We start from the raw sequence: 19,357 nt of genomic DNA on the forward strand, positions 1-19,357 counted from the left end.
AGTTTTGACATGTGCTGTCATTGTAGATATCTCAAGTCAGTGCACTGGAGCACTTCTCTCCCTCTCCTTTTTTGGTAGTAAATTTTCACAACATAAAGTTTATCCATACTTAGTGTACATTTCAGTGGCATTGAGTCTATTTAGTGTTGTGCAAGGGTCACCACTATGTATTTCCAAAGGTTTTCATCATCCCACACAGAAAGTCACTACATATTGAGCAATAACTTCCCCATTTCTTCCTGCCTGTAGTCCCTTGTAATCTCTAGTCTACTTTAAGTCTTTATGAATTTATTTATTTATTTTTTAAATTTTTTTGACAGGCAGAGCGGACAGTGAGAGAGGTAGAGACAGAGACAGAGAGAAAGGTCTTCCTTTACCGTTGGTTCACCCTCCAATGGCCACTGCAAACGGCGCGCTGAGGCCGGCACACCGCGGCCGGCACACCGCGTTGATTTGAAGCCAGGAGCCAGGTGCTTCTCCTGGTCTCCCATGTGGGTGTAGGGCCCAAGCACTTGGGCCATCCTCCACTGCACTCCCGGGCCACAGCAGAGAGCTGGACTGGAAGAGGAGCAACCAGGACAGAATCCGGCGCCCCGACCGGGACTAGAACCCAGTGTGCCGGCGCTGCAAGGCGGAGGATTAACCTAGTGAGCTGCGGCGCCAGCCGTTTTTTATTTTATTTTTTTAAAAGATTTATTTATTTATTCGAAAGTCAGAGTTACACAGAGAGAGAAAGAGGGAGAGGTCTTCCATCTCCTGGTTCACTCTCCAGATGGCCACAATGGCTGGAGCTGTGCCAATCTGAAACCAGGAGCCAGGAGCTTCATCAGGGTCTCCCGTGTGGGTGCCGCAGCCTCGGCATGCAGGCCATCTTCCCGTGCTTTCCCAGGCCATAGCAGAGAGCTTGATGGGAAGTGTAGCAGCCGGGTCTCGAACTGGCACCCACGTGGGATGCTGGTGCTTCAGGCCAGTACGTTAACCCGTTGCGCCACAGCTCTGGCCCCAGTCTCTATGAATTTACCTATTCTGGATATTTCATAGAAGTGGAATCAGAAACATTTGTTTTTATATTTGGTTTATTTCTCTTTAAAAATATATTTAGGGGGCCAGTGCTGTGGCATAGCGGGAAAAGCTGCCGCCTGCAGTGCCGGCATCCCATATGGGCGCCTCTTAAAAGTCCCGGCTGCTCCACTTCTGATCCAGCTCTCTGCTATGGCCTGGGAAAGCAGTAGAAGATGGCCCAAGTCCTAGGGCCCCTGCACCTGCGTGGGAGAGCTGGAAGAAGCTCCTGGCTCTGAAGTCCTGCTCTGGATCGGCACAGCTCCAACTGTTGCGGTCATCTGGGGAGTGAACCAGTGGAAGGAAGACCTCTCTCTGCCTCTTCTCTCTCTGTGTAGCTCTGACTTTCAAATAAATAAATAAATCTTAAAAATAAAATTTTCTTCAGTATTTTTTTTCTTCAGTATTTTTTTATTACTTATTTGAAAGGTAGAGCAACAAAGAGAGTGGGAGAAACAGATCTTCCTTCCACTGGTTCAACTCACAAATGGCCACAACAGACAGGGCTGAGTCAGGCCGAAGCCAGGAGCCAGGAACTTGAAACTCTGTCCTGTCTCCCGCATGGGTGTCAGGTACCCATGTGTTTGGGCCATCTTCCACTGCCTTCCAGGTGTATTAGTAGGAAGTTGGATCAGAAGTGGAGTTAAGACTTGAATGGGCACTCTGATAGGGGATGTCAGTTTTACAAGCGGCAGCTTAACTCGTTGTACTGCCACTCCAGCCCCAGCACAGTGTTTTTTTTTTTTTTTTTTTTTTTTTTAAGATTTATTTATTTTTACTTGAAAGTCAGAGTTACACAGAGGGGGAGGAGAGGCAGAGAAAGAGAGGTCTTCCATCTGCTGGTTCACTCCCCAATTGGCCGCAATGGCTAGAGCTGCGCTGATCCAAATCCAGGAGCCAGGAGCTTCTTCCGGGTCTCCCATGCAGGTGCACAGGCCCAAGGACTTGGGCTATCCTCTACTGCTTTCTCAGACCATAGCAGAGAACTGAATAGGAAGTGGAGCAGCTGGGACTGGAACTGGCGCCCATATGGGATGTTGGCACTGCAAGTGGCAGCTCTACCCACTATGCCACAGTGCCGGCCCCCAGCCCAGTGTTTTTAAGTTTGGTCCATTTTACAGCATGTATCAGCATTTCATTCCTTTTTTTTTTTTTCTTTTTAAGATTTATTTATTTATTTGAAAGAGTTACACAGAGAAGGAGACACAGAGAGAGAGGTCTTCCATCCACTGGTCCACTCCCCAGTTGGCTGCAATGGCTGGAGCTGCGCCAGTCGGAGCCAGGGTATTCTTCTGGGTCTTCCCATATGGGTGCAGGAGCCCAAGGACTTGGGCCATCTTCTACTGCTTTCCCAGGCCATAGCAGAGAGCTGGATCAGAGGTGGAGCAGCCGGGACTCTAACAGGCGCCCATATAGGATGCCGGCACTGCAGGCAGCAGCTTTACCCGCTATGCCACAGTGCTCGCCCCTTCATTCCTTTTTATGACTGAATTGTATGTGTGTGTGTATATACATACATACATATATTACAGTTGTTTAGTCATTTATTGCTGGACATTTGGATTGTTTCCATGTGCCAGCTATTAGAAGTAAGGTTTCTGTGAATGTCCGTGTGCAAGTGGATGTTTGAGTTTCTGCTTTCGTTTCTTCTGGATATATACCCAGGAATGGAACTGCTGGGTAATATGATAACTCTGTTTAGCTTTTGAGGAACCACCAAACTGTTTTCCTTAGTGACTGTAGCATTTCATATTCCCACCAGCGATGCATGAGTGTTCCAGTTTCTCTCATTCTTGGCAACACTCTTGATTTTGATGTTTCCCTAATGGGTAGTGATGCTTGCTAGCTGTCTGTAGACCTTCTTAGAAGAAGTGGCAGGTTTGTTGTTGTTGTTGTTGTTGCTAACTTATTGGATCTCTTTAAATATTCTGAATATTTATCCCTTATTAGATAAATAATTTATAAATATTATTTCATTCTGTGGGTTATCTTTTTCTCTGTCAAGTGTCAAACACAGTATGCAACAAGAGCACTTTTATTGTTGAAACCACAGACCATGTGAAGTTTGTGTCTGGGCTTCAGAATTTCTTCTTTTTTTTAAGTTGTATTTTATTTGTTTGAAAGAGTCAGAGGGAGGGAGGGGATGAGAGAGATCTTCCTCCACTGGTTCACTCCCCAAATGGCCACGACAGTCCAAACTGGGTCAGGCCAAAACCATGAGCCTGAAACTCCATCCTGGTCTCCCATGTGGGTGGCAGGGACCCAAGTAGTTGGGCCATCTTCTGCTGCCTTTGCAGGCACATTAGCAGGAAGTTCGATTGGAAGCAGAGCAGCCGGGACTCAAACTGGTGCTCACCTACGATGCTGGTGTCACAGCCCCAGAATTTCTTATTTATTTTTATTTGTTTGTTTATTTATTTTGACAGGCAGAGTTAGACAGTGAGAGAGAGAGAGAGAAAGGTCTTTTTCCATTGGTTCATCCCCAAAGTGGCCACTATGACCAGCGTGTTGCGGCCGAACCAAAGCCAGGAGCCAGGTGCTTCCTCCTGGTCTCCCATGGGGTGCAGGGCCCAAGCACTTGGGTCATCCTCCTGCGCTCCCAGGCCACAGCAGAGAGCTGGACTGGAAGAGGAGCAACCGGGACAGAATCCGGTGCCCCGACCAGGACTAGAAGCTGGGGTGCCAGCGCTGCAGGCAGAGGATTAGCCTAGTGAGCCATGGTGCTGGCCCCAGAATTTCTTAAAGAAAGATGAGTTAGTGATAAAGTAAGTTATATGGAGCTTTAGCTAAGTTAAACATACTATTGATAGTATGTAAACTGGTTGTTATCTATTTGAAGCTTTTAGTGTGACTAAAGATCATTGAAAAGTTTTTGGTACAAACTGGGGAAGATATCCTTCATCAAAAAAGCCAGAGAAGTTCTTGTTGTCCAGAGTCATGAGACAAGATTTAGGATATACTTCACACTACCTTGCACCATAGGCCTCTTAACTGATTGTATGCAAAAGATTTGTATGTGGAAGAATGAGCATGTATAATGTATAATTCAGTGAATGTTTTATTTATATATGCATATATATATATATATATATATAAAATACAAGACTTAAGGAACTGAAGATAAGGAAAATAAAAATAGATGTGGTTTGATAAAATACATTCATTGTCCCCTATAGTGGTTTTTTTTTTTAAGATTTTATTTTTTTATTTGAGAGGTAGAGTTACAGACAGTGAGAGGGAGAAACAGAGAGAAAGGTCTTCCGTCCATTGGTTCACTCTCCAAATGGCCACAATGGCTGGAGCTTTGCTGATCCAAAGCCAGGAGCCAAGTGGGTGCAGAGGCCCAGGCGCTTGGGCCATCTTCTACTGCTTTCCCAGGCCACAGCAGAGAGCTGGATTGGAAGAGGAGCAGCCAGGACTAGAACCAATGCCCATATGGGATGCCACAGGCAGAGGATTAATCTGCGTCATGGCACTGGCCCCAATGTGTTTTTTTTTTTTTAAAGGGCTTTCAAGCTGTTTTGATCCCTCTTAAAAAACAATGAAATATGGTAATAAGCTGAGTGTTTGAACAGAGAAACTAGGGTAACAGTGAAGAACAAAAAAGTCTTTCAAAAGAAGGATCCCTTTCTAAAAAGGAAGAAAAAATTAACAAAGTAATTGTGATTAATAAAGTTATAAATATTATCATAAAGCCAAACAAATTGAAAACCTAGTCAGACTATATCATGAGGACTTATCCCAAGAAAAAAGAGTTGTAAAGATGAAAATTTCATACCATGTTTACTGAATTGTATCAGTCATCCAGTTAGCATCAACTGAATTTGAGAGAAACTATAGTGATTTGGTGTGTCTAGCTGGAATATTATTTATAGCTTTGACTCTAAAGCAACAAACTATTAATAAGTTATAGACTACTTTTACATAAAATATATAATGAGACTTGCAAAATGAGACATGTAAAATGAGTCAGAAAAATTTTTATTTTATAAAGATTTTATTTGAAAAGCAGAGAGTTGAGCACACGCATGTACACACATATATACACATACAGATCTTTCTTCTGCTGGTTCACTCCCGAGATGCCTGCAATATCAAGGGCTGGGCCGGGAACCAGAATTCAATATTGGTGACGGGGAGGGAAGTCGTTGGGCCATCTTCTGCCTTCTAGGGTTTACACTAATAGGAAGCTATATTGAAAGCAAAATAGCTAGGACTTGAAGCAGGCAGTCCTGTATGGGATGCAGACATCCCAAACAGCAACTTTTTTTTTTTTTTTGCTTAAGGTTTATTTATTTATTATTTGAAAGAGAGATTTAAAAAAAAATTATTTAGAAGGCAGAGTTACAGAGAGCAAAAAGAGAATGAGAAGTAGAGAAAGAGAGATTTCATCCATTAGTTCACTCACTAGATGGCTACAATGGCCAGGGTTGGGCCAGGCTGAATGAAGCCAGAAGCCAGGAGCTAGAACTGGAACCCAGGCCCTCCAGTATGGGATGCGGGCATCCAGAGTAGTGTCTTACCTCTAGGCCAAACACCTGCCCCAGGATTACAATTTTTATAGTAGTGTGAAAGAAGACCAAGTCAAGTGATCACACAAAGGTTCTTTTAATTTCCCGAGTCTTTATATCCCCCTCAGTTTTTCCCTGGATGAACAGTATTATCCAGGATACTTTGTAGTTATTAATGAATGGTTTTATTTACATCTGGAGTCTGAGTTCATTAAATACCTAAACTGTTTACTTTTTTTTTTTTTTTTAAGATTTATTTATTGAAAGAGTTACACGGGGCGGGGGTCTTCCATCTGCTGGTTCACTCCCTAGTTGGCCGCAATGGCTGGAGCTGTGCCGGTCCAAAGCCAGGAGTCAGGAGCTTCTTCCAGGTCTCCCACACGGGTGGGACTTGGGCCATCTTCTACTGCCTTCCCAGGCCATAGCAGAGAGCTGGATCAGAAGAGGAGCAGCCAGGACTTGAACTGGTGCCCCTATGGGATGCTGGCACTGCAGGCCATGTCCTTACCCGCTATGCCACAGCACTGGCCCCACTCTGTTTACTTCTTTTTTTTTTTTTTTTTTTTAAAGATTTATTTATTTGAAAGTCAGAGTTACACAGAGAGAGGAAAGGCAGAGAGAGATACAGGTCTTCCATCCACTGGTTCACTCTCCAGATGGCCAGAACGGCTGGAGCTGTGCCAATCTGAAGTCAGGAGCCAGGAGCTTCTTCTAGGTCTCCCATGTGAGTGTGGGGGCCCAAGGACTTGAGCCATCTTCTACTGCTTTCCCAGGCCAAAGCAGAGAGCTGGATTGGAAGTGGAGCAGCCGGGACTCTAACAGGCGCCCATATGGAATGCTGGTGCCTCAGGTCAGGGCGTTAACAAACTATGCCACAGCGCTGGCCCCCCTCTGTTTACTTCTTTAAGACTTTAATAAATAGTCAAAACAATTCAAAGGAGTAACTTATTTTACTTAAAGTGTGGGCTCAAGGCTCACACTTTTTGGCTCATTGACCATAGTTTGACTCACAGAGTATTTGTTTAATTGGATTTGTATTTCAAAATTAGGAGATTGCAGACAGATGAAAATCTAAACTAACTGTTGTACAGTTGGAGACATTTGACCCTCTTTCCCACAGGGAAGTCAGCCATAGTTGAGTAACCACTTGTTGCTCTGGAGAGACTTGGACCCTTACTTTACACATTAATTCACTTGCCTGGCCCTGACACAGGTGTTTAGAACACACTGGCTGAATCTGAATCTCAAAGTTTGTCAGATAAACTTTATAATATCTTGAGATAGTGGTTATAAAAATGAGTTATATAGCTGCCGGCAGTGGTGTTGTGGCATAGCAGGTTAAGCTACTGCCTGCAACATGGGTGCCGGTTCAGGTCCTGGCTGCTCCACTTCTCAGTCAGCTCCCTGCTGATGTGCCTGGGAGAACAGTGTAGGATGGCTCAGGTGCATGGGTCCCTGCCACCCACATGGGAGACCCAGAGGAAGCTCCTGGCTTTGGCCTGGCCCAGCCTCAGCAACAACAGCCATTTGGGGAGTGATGCAGCAGTTGGAAGATCTCTCTCTCTCTCTCTCTCTCTCTCTTTTTCTCTCTCTTTTTTTTTTTTTTTTTAAATTTATTTATTTGAGAGAGTTACAGAGAGGCAGAGGCAGAGAGAAAGAGACAGAGAGGTCTTCCATCTGCTGCTTCACTCCCTAAATGGGCCAACAGCCAGAGCTGGGCCAACCTAAAGCCAGGAGCTTCTTCCAGGTTTTCCACGTGGGTGCAGAGGTCCATGGACTTGGGCCATCTTCCCCTGCTTTCCTAGGCTATAGCAGAGGGTTGGATAAGAAGTGGAGCAGCTGGGACTTGAACCAGTGCCCATATGGGATGCTGGCACTGCAGGCGGCGATTTTACCTGCTATGCCACAGCACTGGCCCAGATCTCTGTCTTTCCTTCTCTCTCTGTAACTCTGACTTTCAAATATATAAATATATCTTCAAAAATAAATGAGTCATCTTTATAAGCATGAATAAAATATGCATAGTTTTTTTTTTTTTTTTTGACAGGCAGAGTGGACAGTGAGAGAGGTAGAGACAGAGAGAAAGGTCTTCCTTTGCCGTTGGTTCACCCTCCAATGGCCACCGCGGCCGGCGCACTGCGCTGATCCGATGGCAGGAGCCAGGTACTTCTCCTGGTCTCCCATGGGGTGCAGGGCCCAAGTACTTGGGCCATCCTCCACTGCACTCCCTGGCCACAGCAGAGAGCTGGCCTGGAAGAGGGGCAACTGGGACAGAATCCGGCGCCCTGACTGGGACTCGAACCCGGTGTGCCGGTGCCACAAGTGGAGGATTAGCCTAGTGAGCCGCGGCGCCGGCCAATTCTTTTCATTTTATTTTACATGAATTTTATTTTAAATGAAATTATAATTTTTAGAAATATTTTTGAAATATGCTCTTAATTATTTGATTTCTTTTCCTTTACAGAACTGAAATTGACAGTTTTCCAAATCCCTTTTATTTTACTTGTTTGCATATCTAGCCATTTGAGAGTTCATTTTACTTTTTAGTACTAAAAGTACTACAGGGTATGTAGATTTCTGAAGTAAATTAAAACTGAGTCATTTTAAGAATTTCATCTATTTTAGATCGTTAATTGTGAATTAATGATTAAGATCATTAATAAATTAGAGATAAAATTTTCCCTTTGTATTATTGTGTTAGAAATTTCACATAGCTTTGACAAGTGGAAAAAGCACACTGATACTGTTCACATGAGAAAAGGACAGACTTCAGTTAGTATTTTCCTCAATGAAAAATGTGCATTATTACTTTTTCTAGTTACATTCTCAGAGAACCAATATTGCATAGTTTAACAACAAAATAGAGAGCTTTGATGCTGATTAAATAAGAACAGAAGATACTCTTGGGCTGTTGGGTTAGGATTTGTTTTTCATAGTTGCTTTTGATGGTGATTTCTCCTGGTTGTAATGTTGTTAGGACTTTTAGACATTACATTTTATCATTTCTATGCTTCTATTGAGTATCATCTCGCTGTCATTTAAAAAATTAATCATGTATTAGAGGACTCTAACCACATGTTTTCAAAAGAATGCCTGTGGGGGAAAATTACTCCCTGTAAATAGAATTAGATCTAATTCATATCTTAAAAAGGTCAATATATTTACAGAATGTGCATATACATCTTAAACACAGTTACCAAGTAGTTTCTTTTAACTTTATGGAGAATTATAACAGAAGGCAAATATCCACCGACAGAATCAAAGTAACAGTATTGCCTTCCATGCCAAATTTAGACATTTTTAGTGGCATGCAGTTCCTTTCTGGTCTAGAGCAAGGTGACGAATTGAGTTGTTGAAGGGTAGAGAAGTTAAGAACAACTGTAGACTCAGTTTAACTGGGTACTCGAAAGCAGGATGAAACTGCTCTGGTTTATTTTTGTATACTTTATTTAATCTTTTTCACTAGCTAGAGTTCAATTTTAAACACCATTTACAAACTACATTCAGGTTCTAGCATACTAACCTGAAATGTGTTGGAGAAAAAGAACTAAGAAGACAAATAGATGCATTTTTCTATTTGTCTTTTGACTTCACATTTCAGGATCAGACTTGATGTGCATTCCAGACTCAGGGTATAAGAAAAGCAAATTATCCATAGGCTTATTTTTAAAAGCCTCCTTTTGTTACGGCTGCTTAGGCTATTTTACTGATAGTGATAGTGATGTAATAGGAGGGCAGTAATAACTCCTGTAAATACCAATTTCCAAATGGTGTCTCTCTCTGTTCCAGCCCATCACAACAGTTTTAAAACCAGCTTTTGTTTTTGTTTTTGTTTTTGTTTTGTTGCTTTGTTTTGTTTTTTAACAGGAGAGCCAGTGTAACTCCTTCAAGACTGGAGTGACACACACTGCATCTGCATCTGCCTCATGTGAGTTCTCATTTTGGCAGCAGCACTCTGCTAGGCTGGAACCTCTGTAGAGGTTTGCCCTTCATTTTTCTAAAATCTGTAAACTACTACACAGTGTGTCTTGGTGGCAAAGGTAAAAAGTGCATGAGAATTCCAAACTTCCCTGCAGAAAGTTTGTGGCTCAATCCAAAGGAACTTTATCCTCTCACACAGATTCTATCTTGTGTGAATAGCGTGGACTCAAAACAGGGCCTACAGCTTTCATCCCCACAATATGCAGTTATTTTTTGAAGAGCTGATTTTTTCTTGCAGATTATGGAGTAAAGAATACCTTTAAACACTCTGAGTAGCCTCAACTTTCAAAGCATTGGTTGTTCTCTTTATAGTCTTGTTACATAACCAGAGAACACTGTGTGCTGTCCCAGTAGCTAAAGCAGTTCTCTCGTTTGGACGCTGGCCCTTAAAAAAACTTCCTTTGTCTTTGGATCTTGGGTAAGTTGGGATAGGCCCTGGGATCTTCTTGGGGAAGAAACAAGCAGTTAATGTGTGAGGTTATGTTTATTCTGAAGCTACTGGCTGCGTTTCGGAACCACAGAGAGTCATTAGTAAGAATTGAGCTTGAAGCTGTGCATTATTAACCTGGCACAATTTTATGAAAGAAATTGCAATGAGAGCCTTTGCAGCTTGGAGCAGCACATCGCTCTGCAGTCTGAGGTGGTATATATGATTCCCTGCACGTGTTTGAGGCTGGCTTTGAAGGGCCTGGTTGATTAAAGAAAGAATTTAGTTTTTTAATTTTTTTAAGGAATGGCGGTGCTTTGTAAGCTTCAAAAATTTTTCCTCCTAGGTCAGAATAAGTGTGTTTATTGCCAAGGGACACTTAGAATAAAACCTCTAAATTTATTCTCTGCACAGCTGCAGTTCTGACCTTCCAGCCATGGTTGCACTGTATGGAGCTTTAGCAGATGATTTAGTGACCTGGGAGTTCATGTTGCTGAAATAATTATCCGGGAAGCTTATGAGATAATGTCAATAGCTTGTAGGTCTTACTGATTAATATAGAGCTTGATGAAATAGATAGTGTTGCTAAAGTGGATCTTGGCCTCTCTTTGCTAAATCCATTCCCACCTATGACTGGACCAGTTTATTTTGGACTAGTTGGAAGAAATTGCAGGGAGAGTTAGTATGTTTCAACATCCAGGCTTAAGTTTTGAAAGCATATGTAATCTAGAAATGCATTTTTAGCAATGGTAATGTATCTCATGAAAAACAGCTTTAGATGAGACTCAGAAAAACCAAAATTCTGGCTTCAGCTGTTTGTACTTGCTATGTAACTTTGGGTTATCCAATGGGGAAGATACATCATAGTTTTAGGAAGAGCTCTGAACTGATTGAAAGAAAATTTAAAGACTTTATTTCTATAGGTGGAATTCCCAGAAAGTCACCTCAGTTGAACACTTGGGAAGTTCTGCCCTGAGAATAAATACAATGTGGCAAATGTATGAAAGTCTTCAAAACGTGTGTGGAAAATGTGTTATTGTAGGGGAAAAGAACTGCATGAATTTCAAAGAATTTGTGTACCAAAATAAACCTTTTAACTCCATTTTTCCATTACTTTTTGAAGTACCCTCATGTTGTATTTTATTTTCTGCTCTTGTGCTAGACAAGTAAGGATTTGAGATTTTTTCCTTGGTATTTTTTTCAACCAGAAATTCTGAATTAATTAATTAGAGCTTCAGTCTAAGTAAGTTGTATCGTAGACTAAAGTTTTGATTACCAGTTACTCCATTTCTCTGTAATTACCTGATTCACTAAGGGGAAATTGCTGACTTAGGGGTGAGCTTGGGTAGAGATAAAAATTTGTTTTTTTCATTCCCTGTTCTTAAGGCATTTCCAACAGATTATTCTTTGAAAGAATTAATTGAAAAAATTTTATGTGGGCCAGATCTGCTAGGAATGAGTACCAATAAATCACTTAAATTACCTACCTACAATTACTAGAAATGTAGCCACACTGAAATTTTATTTCATTAAATATTGTTTTAAAAAGTGAGGCTCTTGTTAGGACTGAGAAATATTTTTTGTTTTAAAAAAATTTGTTAAAATGGGATTTACTAGCAATTAGGGTGGGATCTCTGGGGTAGGAATAAAATAAGAGATGTTATTTTATACTCCAGTTTACAACAGTGGATGCCATGCCTTACTGGTTTTGAGGTCATACTAGCTCTTACTCTGTTAGTGTGTGTGAATATGTAGCACCTCTACATACATGTGGATGTCATATAGATTTAGAAATTCCACATTTAAGGCTTCAGCCATTTTTTTTAGGAGTTGAAGTGGGGAAGTTGGAGATGATGAGGCAGAAGTTGAGGGAAGGAAAAAAAATGTAGCCAGTTTTAAAAATGTTAGCTACAGTTAAATTACTCTTAGCCTCAGACAACAACAACAAAAAAACAAAGATGGCTTCTTTGGGCATTGGTCCGTGGAAGTGGAGTTTAGGCAACTCCTAAAGGACCTTAAAAATTGTAGACTTCTGTTTCTTGAATCTGACAAATGTATATTAAACTATTTGAAAGTTCAGCTTACTTTTTTAAAATCTTAATTTGATTTAGAAAAAGTAGATGAATTAGTATGTTACAAGTTTTAATGGAATAGAAGGGAGGGATACCTTAAGTTCTCCTTCCTTTCCCTGTCCCAGCCACTCAATTCCTTTCTTTGGGACTTTGACCCATTTCTACAAATATCCTAAAGGATTGCCTTTGGAAAGTTGAATCATACTCACTAAAATATTAGCACTAACTTGGATAAGCAGCCTAATTGCAGTGCAAAATCATTTTGAGCCATAGGCTAACAGAGTTAACGACAGATAGAAGAACTGTAATAATAATAGTTGTGTTATTATGATACTACAAAACAAGATATCTCAGGGGGCTTCAGAAAGTTCATGGTACATATTTCAAAAAATGTTTTGCACCAAAAATCTTACCTTTGAATTCCATTAAAAAAAAAAAAAAAACTACTTTGAAGTACCCTCAGATATTTTTGCCTTATTTGATATTTAGCATGCTGGCTGTCTTTATTGTCTTTTTATTTTTATTTTTAATATGGCTTGCCCACTCCTAAATACTGATGGACAGATCCTTGTTTACCTAAATGTTTAATTTAGAACAACCCCATTGAAAGGAGCAGCATTTTCTTTGTGCTGAACTTCATTGGTAACTCTAAAAGGTTTTTTCATTATGGAAAACTTAAGACATACACAGTCATAGAGAAAAAACCCCAGAATCTGAAATCCATTATTTGACTTGTAGCAAACTCAATATGTTCCTTTGGTAGGTAAGGGGAAATGAATTTTTACACACACGTTTGCATGTACCTATCCTTGCCATATTCACATGTAATAAAATGATTCTTAATTCTTTCAGATCCAATTCTCAGTTCACATCCAGATTTCCCCACCTGTGATATGTCTTTTTATGATTTGTTTATATAATAACTTGTAAAATGCAGTTTTGATGGCTGTAACATTGTGAGGATTGTTTAGAAAACAAGTTAATCTAAAAAGTAAAATCAGTATGCTGATTAGAGAAAGAGAATAAAGCCAAATAGGAATTCAAAAAATAGTTTTTTAAATGCTCAGAAGGATTTTTACATTAATTATGAACATTAGTGAAGCTTTCTATATGTATAGCCCTCTCTTACCTAGTTTTCTGTTTACTTATAATCTTATGGTTAATATCATGGTTGTATACATTATTTTTTTCCTCCTTTAGATTGTGGGAATGAAAGAATAGATAAAAGGAAAAAGTGTTTAGAATCAGTTTCCTAATGAGGAACCATTCTGAAACGTTTGACAGTTTGTCTTGTTGCTGTTTCTCCTGCTATAATATGACCTATTTCCACAGACTAACAATTAGATTTTCTAATTACTTGGGTAATTTGAGGGAAAAGAAGATTTTTGGCAGATTGAGGAGGAGGGAGGAATTGGAGCAGAGTAGAAACTCATTAGTTTGCCTTCTCTTTTAATTGGTGTCCTTTATGCTGACTAATGAGAATCTCTTCTTTGTGCAGTGTACAAGTCCCCGGAGTATGAGTCTCTTGGCTTTGAACTTACTGTGGAGAGATTAGTTTCTATTGGCTATCCCCAGGAGCTGCTCAGCTTTGCTTATGATTCTACATTCCCTACCAGGTAATTTTAAAGATATCTTTAGATTAGTATCACTGCCCCTGTCCCTGAGATTAGTAATTCCAAATTTATCCCTGACCCCAAAAGTGCATCAAATAGGTCTTTGGGTTTTGGGGGTTGATTTCAATTCTAAAATTGCCATGAACATTTCCTTTATGTTGTATCATTTGTATTCATGAATTGAGCTCATTTTACTGCTATTGAAGAGGGCCCATTTATGTTTAAGACAAGGGATTTTATTAAATATGTTGGGCAGTGATCACAGACGTCTCGCCCATCCTACCTTTGGCTGTTGGAGAGCAGCTACATGTTTTGTTAATACACTTGGTAGTCAGAGCCTTCTTGGCAGTTTGCATTTCTGGATTTGATTTGAAGGATTAAAGATGAGGAAAGCTGATGCCTACATACAGCATCAAATAGTGGGAAATAGAAATTAGCAGAGTTGTCCAAGGAAATAAAGACACTGTTTTAGAATGGTACCAGCTGTATTAAGAATTACAGTTTCCACCTTGTTTGATTAAGCTGTTAAGCTCTTAGACCTTAAAGGAAGAAATTATGCTTGTCTAGACAAAGTAAAAATCTTTTAGTTGCTTGGGATTCATTTTTAAGATTTTGCTTACTTACTTTAACCTCTAAGGTTATGTTGTTTTGGGACATACCTGAGTTGTTGCAAAGCTTGAATTCGTTGAGGTTGATTCAGGGTGACTGAGTGGCAACACACACAGTTATTGCCTGTATTACTTTGCATTATTGACAGTATCTTCATTTCCATGTAGGGGACTTGTCTTTGACACCCTTTATGGAAATCTCTTGAAAGTTGATGCCTATGGAAACCTCTTAGTCTGTGCACATGGATTTAACTTCATAAGGGGGTGAGTACAAAGAGCCTTCAGCTTCTTTCTAGTTTCCTATAATCAAACAGAATGAAGATGACATTGTCTCTACAGCTCTAATATACATCAGTATTTTTTCATCATTAAAGAGCAATTCCTTTCCATAAAGATAGTTAACATTTATTTACTAGCCAGTTACAATCCAGAATGACTGTTTTGTTTAAATTCAGTCCCTTATAATTATACAGCATCCCACAAAACTAATCTTGAAACTTGCCCAAAAAGAACTGTAGTGGTTTTGGTTTACTTGAAATTCTAAGATTTTTATTTTCTCCTTTTTAATACAGTTCTCAGGTAGCTGCTCAGAAGAGGTACGTACATAAAAGTGCTTTAAAAAAGTTTGAACTACAGCAATTTAAATGACTAAGATTTTTAATAACTAATATATCATTTTTGTCAATGAAAAGTTTTAGACATTTGTGTGTTTAAAATTTTAAAAATTTAGGGATACAGAGTAATAATATTTAAAATAAATACAAGTATGTTTTATTTTTATAATCAGAATATTTACATTATTTTTATAATCAGAATATTTACATTATTATAATGTAAACAATATTTACATTATAAAAATTTACAATATTTACAACAGATAAAATTTAGTATCTACCACTTTTTTGAGTGAAACATCCTAAATTTTTCTTAAAAAAATTGCAGTTCCACAGTTTGACAACTTCTGTAATATAACTTTACAGTTATTTATCTTCTCTACTGTTATCTCTACTATTTTATTTACTGTTGGCACTGTAATATCAGAATAACTCTTCAAGTCAAAACAGGTTATATATCAGTCTTTTGTATAATTTTTCTATATAGTATTCATTCTTGATGGCAAAGTAGTAAAATCACCACAATTTCCATTGACATTGTTTAAAAAAAAAAAAAAACAGTGTCTTTTTGGCAAATATCTTTTGTGTTAAGAGGCACAAACCAACTGAAAATGTGCCAGCGCTTCCTTTAAATCTGAGGTCATAGGAATGCCCCCATTTAGAACTGGAGCAGCTGATATAAGACCCTTCAGCTGGCGTGACTGACATTACACAGCCTTACAGACGTCCAAGAATACAAAGGAGAGCAGTGTAAAACCCTTGTCACATCTGGGCTGGCTAGTACTTGAACCACTATTCTTTCATTGCTTTTCTCTTCAGAGGTTTGAGATCCATGAATATCAGAAAGCAGATTTAGAACGATCGCAGGTAGTACTAGTAACCTCATTTTGTTGGTTTGTTGTTGTTAATTTTGAATCCTAAGGAAGGCGAGCCAGAGTTCTATTTATATCTGAAAGAGTTTTTGTGTTATGGAAGGGTAGGCAGAGGAGAATAAGGAGGGGAAGCACTTCAGTAAATTAGTTCTACAATCAGATTTACTAGTTCAGGCTACACAAACCTCTCTCTCTTCTTTGCCCAAACAAGCCAGTGAAGTTTTCAAATAGCTACTTTGGAAACACATTTAAGAATGTTTCAAAAATGTTATGAATGTGGAAATACTTCAAAAAGTCACAGAAAAATGGGACTAAAAGATACATTTAGGGGATGGTGGTGAGGTGTAGCGGGATAAGCTGAGGCTTGTAAAGCTAGCATCCCATATCAGAATGGCAGTTTGAGTTCCAGTCGCTCCAGTTCCAATCCAGTTCCCTGCTAATGTGCCTGGGAAAGGATGGCCCAAGTACCTGGGCCCTTGCCACCCATGTGAGAGACCAGGATGGAATTCCTGGCACCCAGACCTGGCTGTTGTGGCCATCTGGGGAGTGAACCAGTGGATATGTCATATATCGCTCTCTGTCTCTCCTCTTTCCCTCCATCCTTCTTTTCCTCTGTGCTTTCCCTCTCTCTGTTGCTCTTTCAAATAAATAAATAAATAAATAAATTTTTGTTGTTGTTAAGAAGGCAAATGTACTTTGGCGTGAAATAGTTTGGAAGTCTCTGCATAATTTTTTCATAATATGCATTTTCACAGACTTTTTTGAAGATCCCTTGTATATGTAGATTTCAAAATTTTTCTGCACCAAAGTAAGCTTGTCTTTTAATTCTGTTTTCCACAAACTTTTTGAAATACACTGATAAATGTAGAATCAATCAAATAGCACTTAGCACTGTGTAGTCTTTAAGAGTCAAAATGAAAAGTTCCTGGAAAAGAGAAACTGAGAATGGAGGGAGAGAGGGAGAGTTACTGAAGTACGGTGGTGAGAGCCTGGAAGGAAACTTAGGGCTCCATCTGCCGTCGCCTTACATGATTTTCACTGAGTCGGGACCGCATTTTTCAGGCAGATCTTTATTCTGTGGATCTCGTAGAGTTAACAGTAATCTGTACTATAACTGTTTTCTTCCAGACTCCAAGTGTAGCATTTCTTCTTTTATGATACATTATCTCCCCAAATTGATTTTTATTTTAAATATATACTAGCATGATTTGACACTTAATTGAAGTGAAAAATAATTGTTAATTAAATAATTCCATCTAGGTTGTAATGTGATAGGAAGCCATCAATAATCTTTCTGTTGAGGAATTGCTCTTTGATGATGGAGGGAGTGGGAAAGTATGGTCCATCCCAGGAGACAGTATCATCTTACTAAGCCTGCCTGAGGAGAGGATATTGTTCCTATTCCTCCACTTTATTTTTCACTACAAAAATCTTGGAAGGCTAGAATATAAGATATTCTACTATGTTATTCTTTATTGGGAGCTCATTTCAGAAGAGTGACTAAGACAGGAAGCTAATGTGATTTTTATATGCCTAACTGGAGTTTTTATGTCATTTGTAGTTAATAAGTGCAAGCAAGACTATACCCAAGTCGTTCTTCATATGAACTTTAAATTTGGTTTATTCTATTTAGAGTCACTAATTTCTATATATTCATTGTGAGAATTGTACATTTTTATATTTTGGTCATCCGTTCTTTTAGTTTCTCAAAAACATTTTTGTTAATACTGTCTCCTTAAAGCGTGTCATTTCGCTCTCCAAGCTTCTCAGGCATCTGAACAACTGTCTGTTCACTGGCTTTAAACTTTAACCCTCAGATGTTCTCCATGGTTCTATTCTCAGTTTCTTCTTTTCCTTCTCTGCACTTTGTAAGTGGCCTCATGTAGTCTAATATTACCAGTGCATAAAAGATATTCTCTCAAGTCTGAATCTCTGTTTCAAATTCTTAACCTTGGTTTCTAATTGTCTGCTAAAAATGTGCTTGCTTCAAGCTAAGGGTAAGCAAAGTAGAACTCCCCTTATATCCACTTGTTCTGAAGTTTCCCTGGTTTTGTTAACGGTGCCAACCATCTCGCAGGGACACCCAGACATGAGCATCATCACCATCTGTCCTTCATCTGCTGCACCCAGTCAGTTCTCTGATGTTACTCATTCTACCTTGCATTCCCTATTAAATATGCTCTTTCCTTTAATTTCCTTTGCTGCCACTTTAAGACACTTTAAGTATTGGGGTACTGTTCAACCCCCAATAACTACCTCTCTGATTTCCCAGAACTTTGTTATCAGTTAGCTTTTACTGCATAGTAAATTACTTCAAAATCTAGCAGCTTAAAACAACGAATGTTTTATTTAGCTCAAAATTCTCAAAGTCAGCTGGGCAATTCAAGGGTTTCTCAGCTGATCTCTGAACCATTGCATGTGTCTATGGGCAGCTGGTGGGTCAGCTGGTAGCTGTTCTAGAATGGCCTCACTCACGTGTCTGGCAGTGGGCCAGGTACCTCATTTTTGCATGTAGCTTTTTATCTTCCAGCAGACTGGTTTACTCTGGTTCACATGGTAGTCTCAGGGTCCAAGTGCAGCAAGAGAGGGCAAAGCCCTTCAGTACGCAAGTGTTCTCCAAATCTCGGCATGGATCCTGTTGGCTGCTATTTACACTTACATTTGAGGATGCAGAAACAGACTGAGCCTATATTGGGAGAAGCTGCCACTGAAAAGGGTTAGAGAGTGGTTATTCTCAAACTACTAGTGATTTAATCCCTTACAGCTCAGTTCCGTGCAAAAAATCTATCAGTAGCACCTTCTTGTTCCTGAAAGAATTGTAAGAACAGCATGATCCACCTCAACCCCCATCTTTTTACTTTATTTTTCTGTGTTTCCTTTATTCAAATTGGACTAGTTTCTGAACTGGTTCACCTAACCATTAAGGCACAGATTGTAGGCGTGTCATACTTCATGAATCCTTTCTAGATTTTCCTCACAGCCATTTCTCTCTACCCCTTAAGGTGAAATGGTTTCTGTTGCTTCAGTTTTCTCACCGTCTTGTACCTTCCCTGTGATAGTTGGTTTTTTTTCACCTTGGTGCCATTGTGTGTGTGTGTGTGTGTGTGTGTGTGTGTGTGAGAGACGGAGCTCCCCTGCCAGCCTGAGAACCCTGAAGCTTGTTAGTGTCATAGCTACTTATGTTTGATACTTAGAACTCTGTCTTGCACATAGCTGTGAAACTGTTGGGATGCCTTTTTGAATAGTAAACATTTCCTGTAGTTATTAACCATGCTAATTTTTGAATGCCAGTTAATTTTAAAAATTTTCTTTCAGACCAGAAACTAGAGAGCAGTATCCAAATAAATTTATCCAACGAGATGACACTGAAAGATTTTACATTCTGAACACACTATTCAATCTACCAGGTAGACTCATTCTATGCTTATATAAATAAGATGCTTTCCCTTCTTTCCATGACCATAGCCTTTGCCCAAGGGAGATCATGAGCTTGAATTATTTTGCTTATACCTTATGAATATCTATTCTTCATTTTTCAGAGACCTACCTGTTGGCCTGCCTAGTAGATTTTTTTACTAATTGTCCCAGATATACCAGGTA

The 19,357-nt window shown here is 39.6% G+C and overlaps 1 protein-coding gene across 50 annotated transcripts in view; it reads left to right on the top strand.

Annotated features, from left to right (window-relative positions):
* Window positions 1–19,357, top strand: part of NT5C2 (5'-nucleotidase, cytosolic II) — a 178,681-nt gene that overhangs the window by 148,682 nt on the left and 10,642 nt on the right. For 17 of the 50 annotated variants that reach the window (XR_016221953.1, XR_016221951.1, XR_016221952.1 and 14 more), the window contains 5 exons: window positions 13,549–13,666; window positions 14,440–14,535; window positions 14,844–14,867; window positions 19,073–19,164; window positions 19,297–19,354. Coding sequence is in view for 17 of the 50 variants with exons in the window: in XM_070057279.2 (XP_069913380.1) it covers window positions 13,549–13,666; window positions 14,440–14,535; window positions 14,844–14,867; window positions 19,073–19,164; window positions 19,297–19,354 (388 nt within the window). In the remaining 33 variants the exon portion in view is untranslated. Of the gene's footprint in view, window positions 1–9,437; window positions 9,499–13,548; window positions 13,667–14,439; window positions 14,536–14,843; window positions 14,868–19,072; window positions 19,165–19,296; window positions 19,355–19,357 lie in introns of all 50 variants that reach the window. The other 33 variants (XM_089314368.1, XM_089314383.1, XM_089314365.1 and 30 more) reach the window with 3 other exon arrangements.

This window comes from Oryctolagus cuniculus, chromosome 15 (genome assembly GCF_051225735.1).
Source record: "Oryctolagus cuniculus isolate XC-2025 breed Fujian yellow rabbit chromosome 15, ASM5122573v1, whole genome shotgun sequence".
NCBI lineage: Eukaryota > Metazoa > Chordata > Mammalia > Lagomorpha > Leporidae > Oryctolagus > Oryctolagus cuniculus.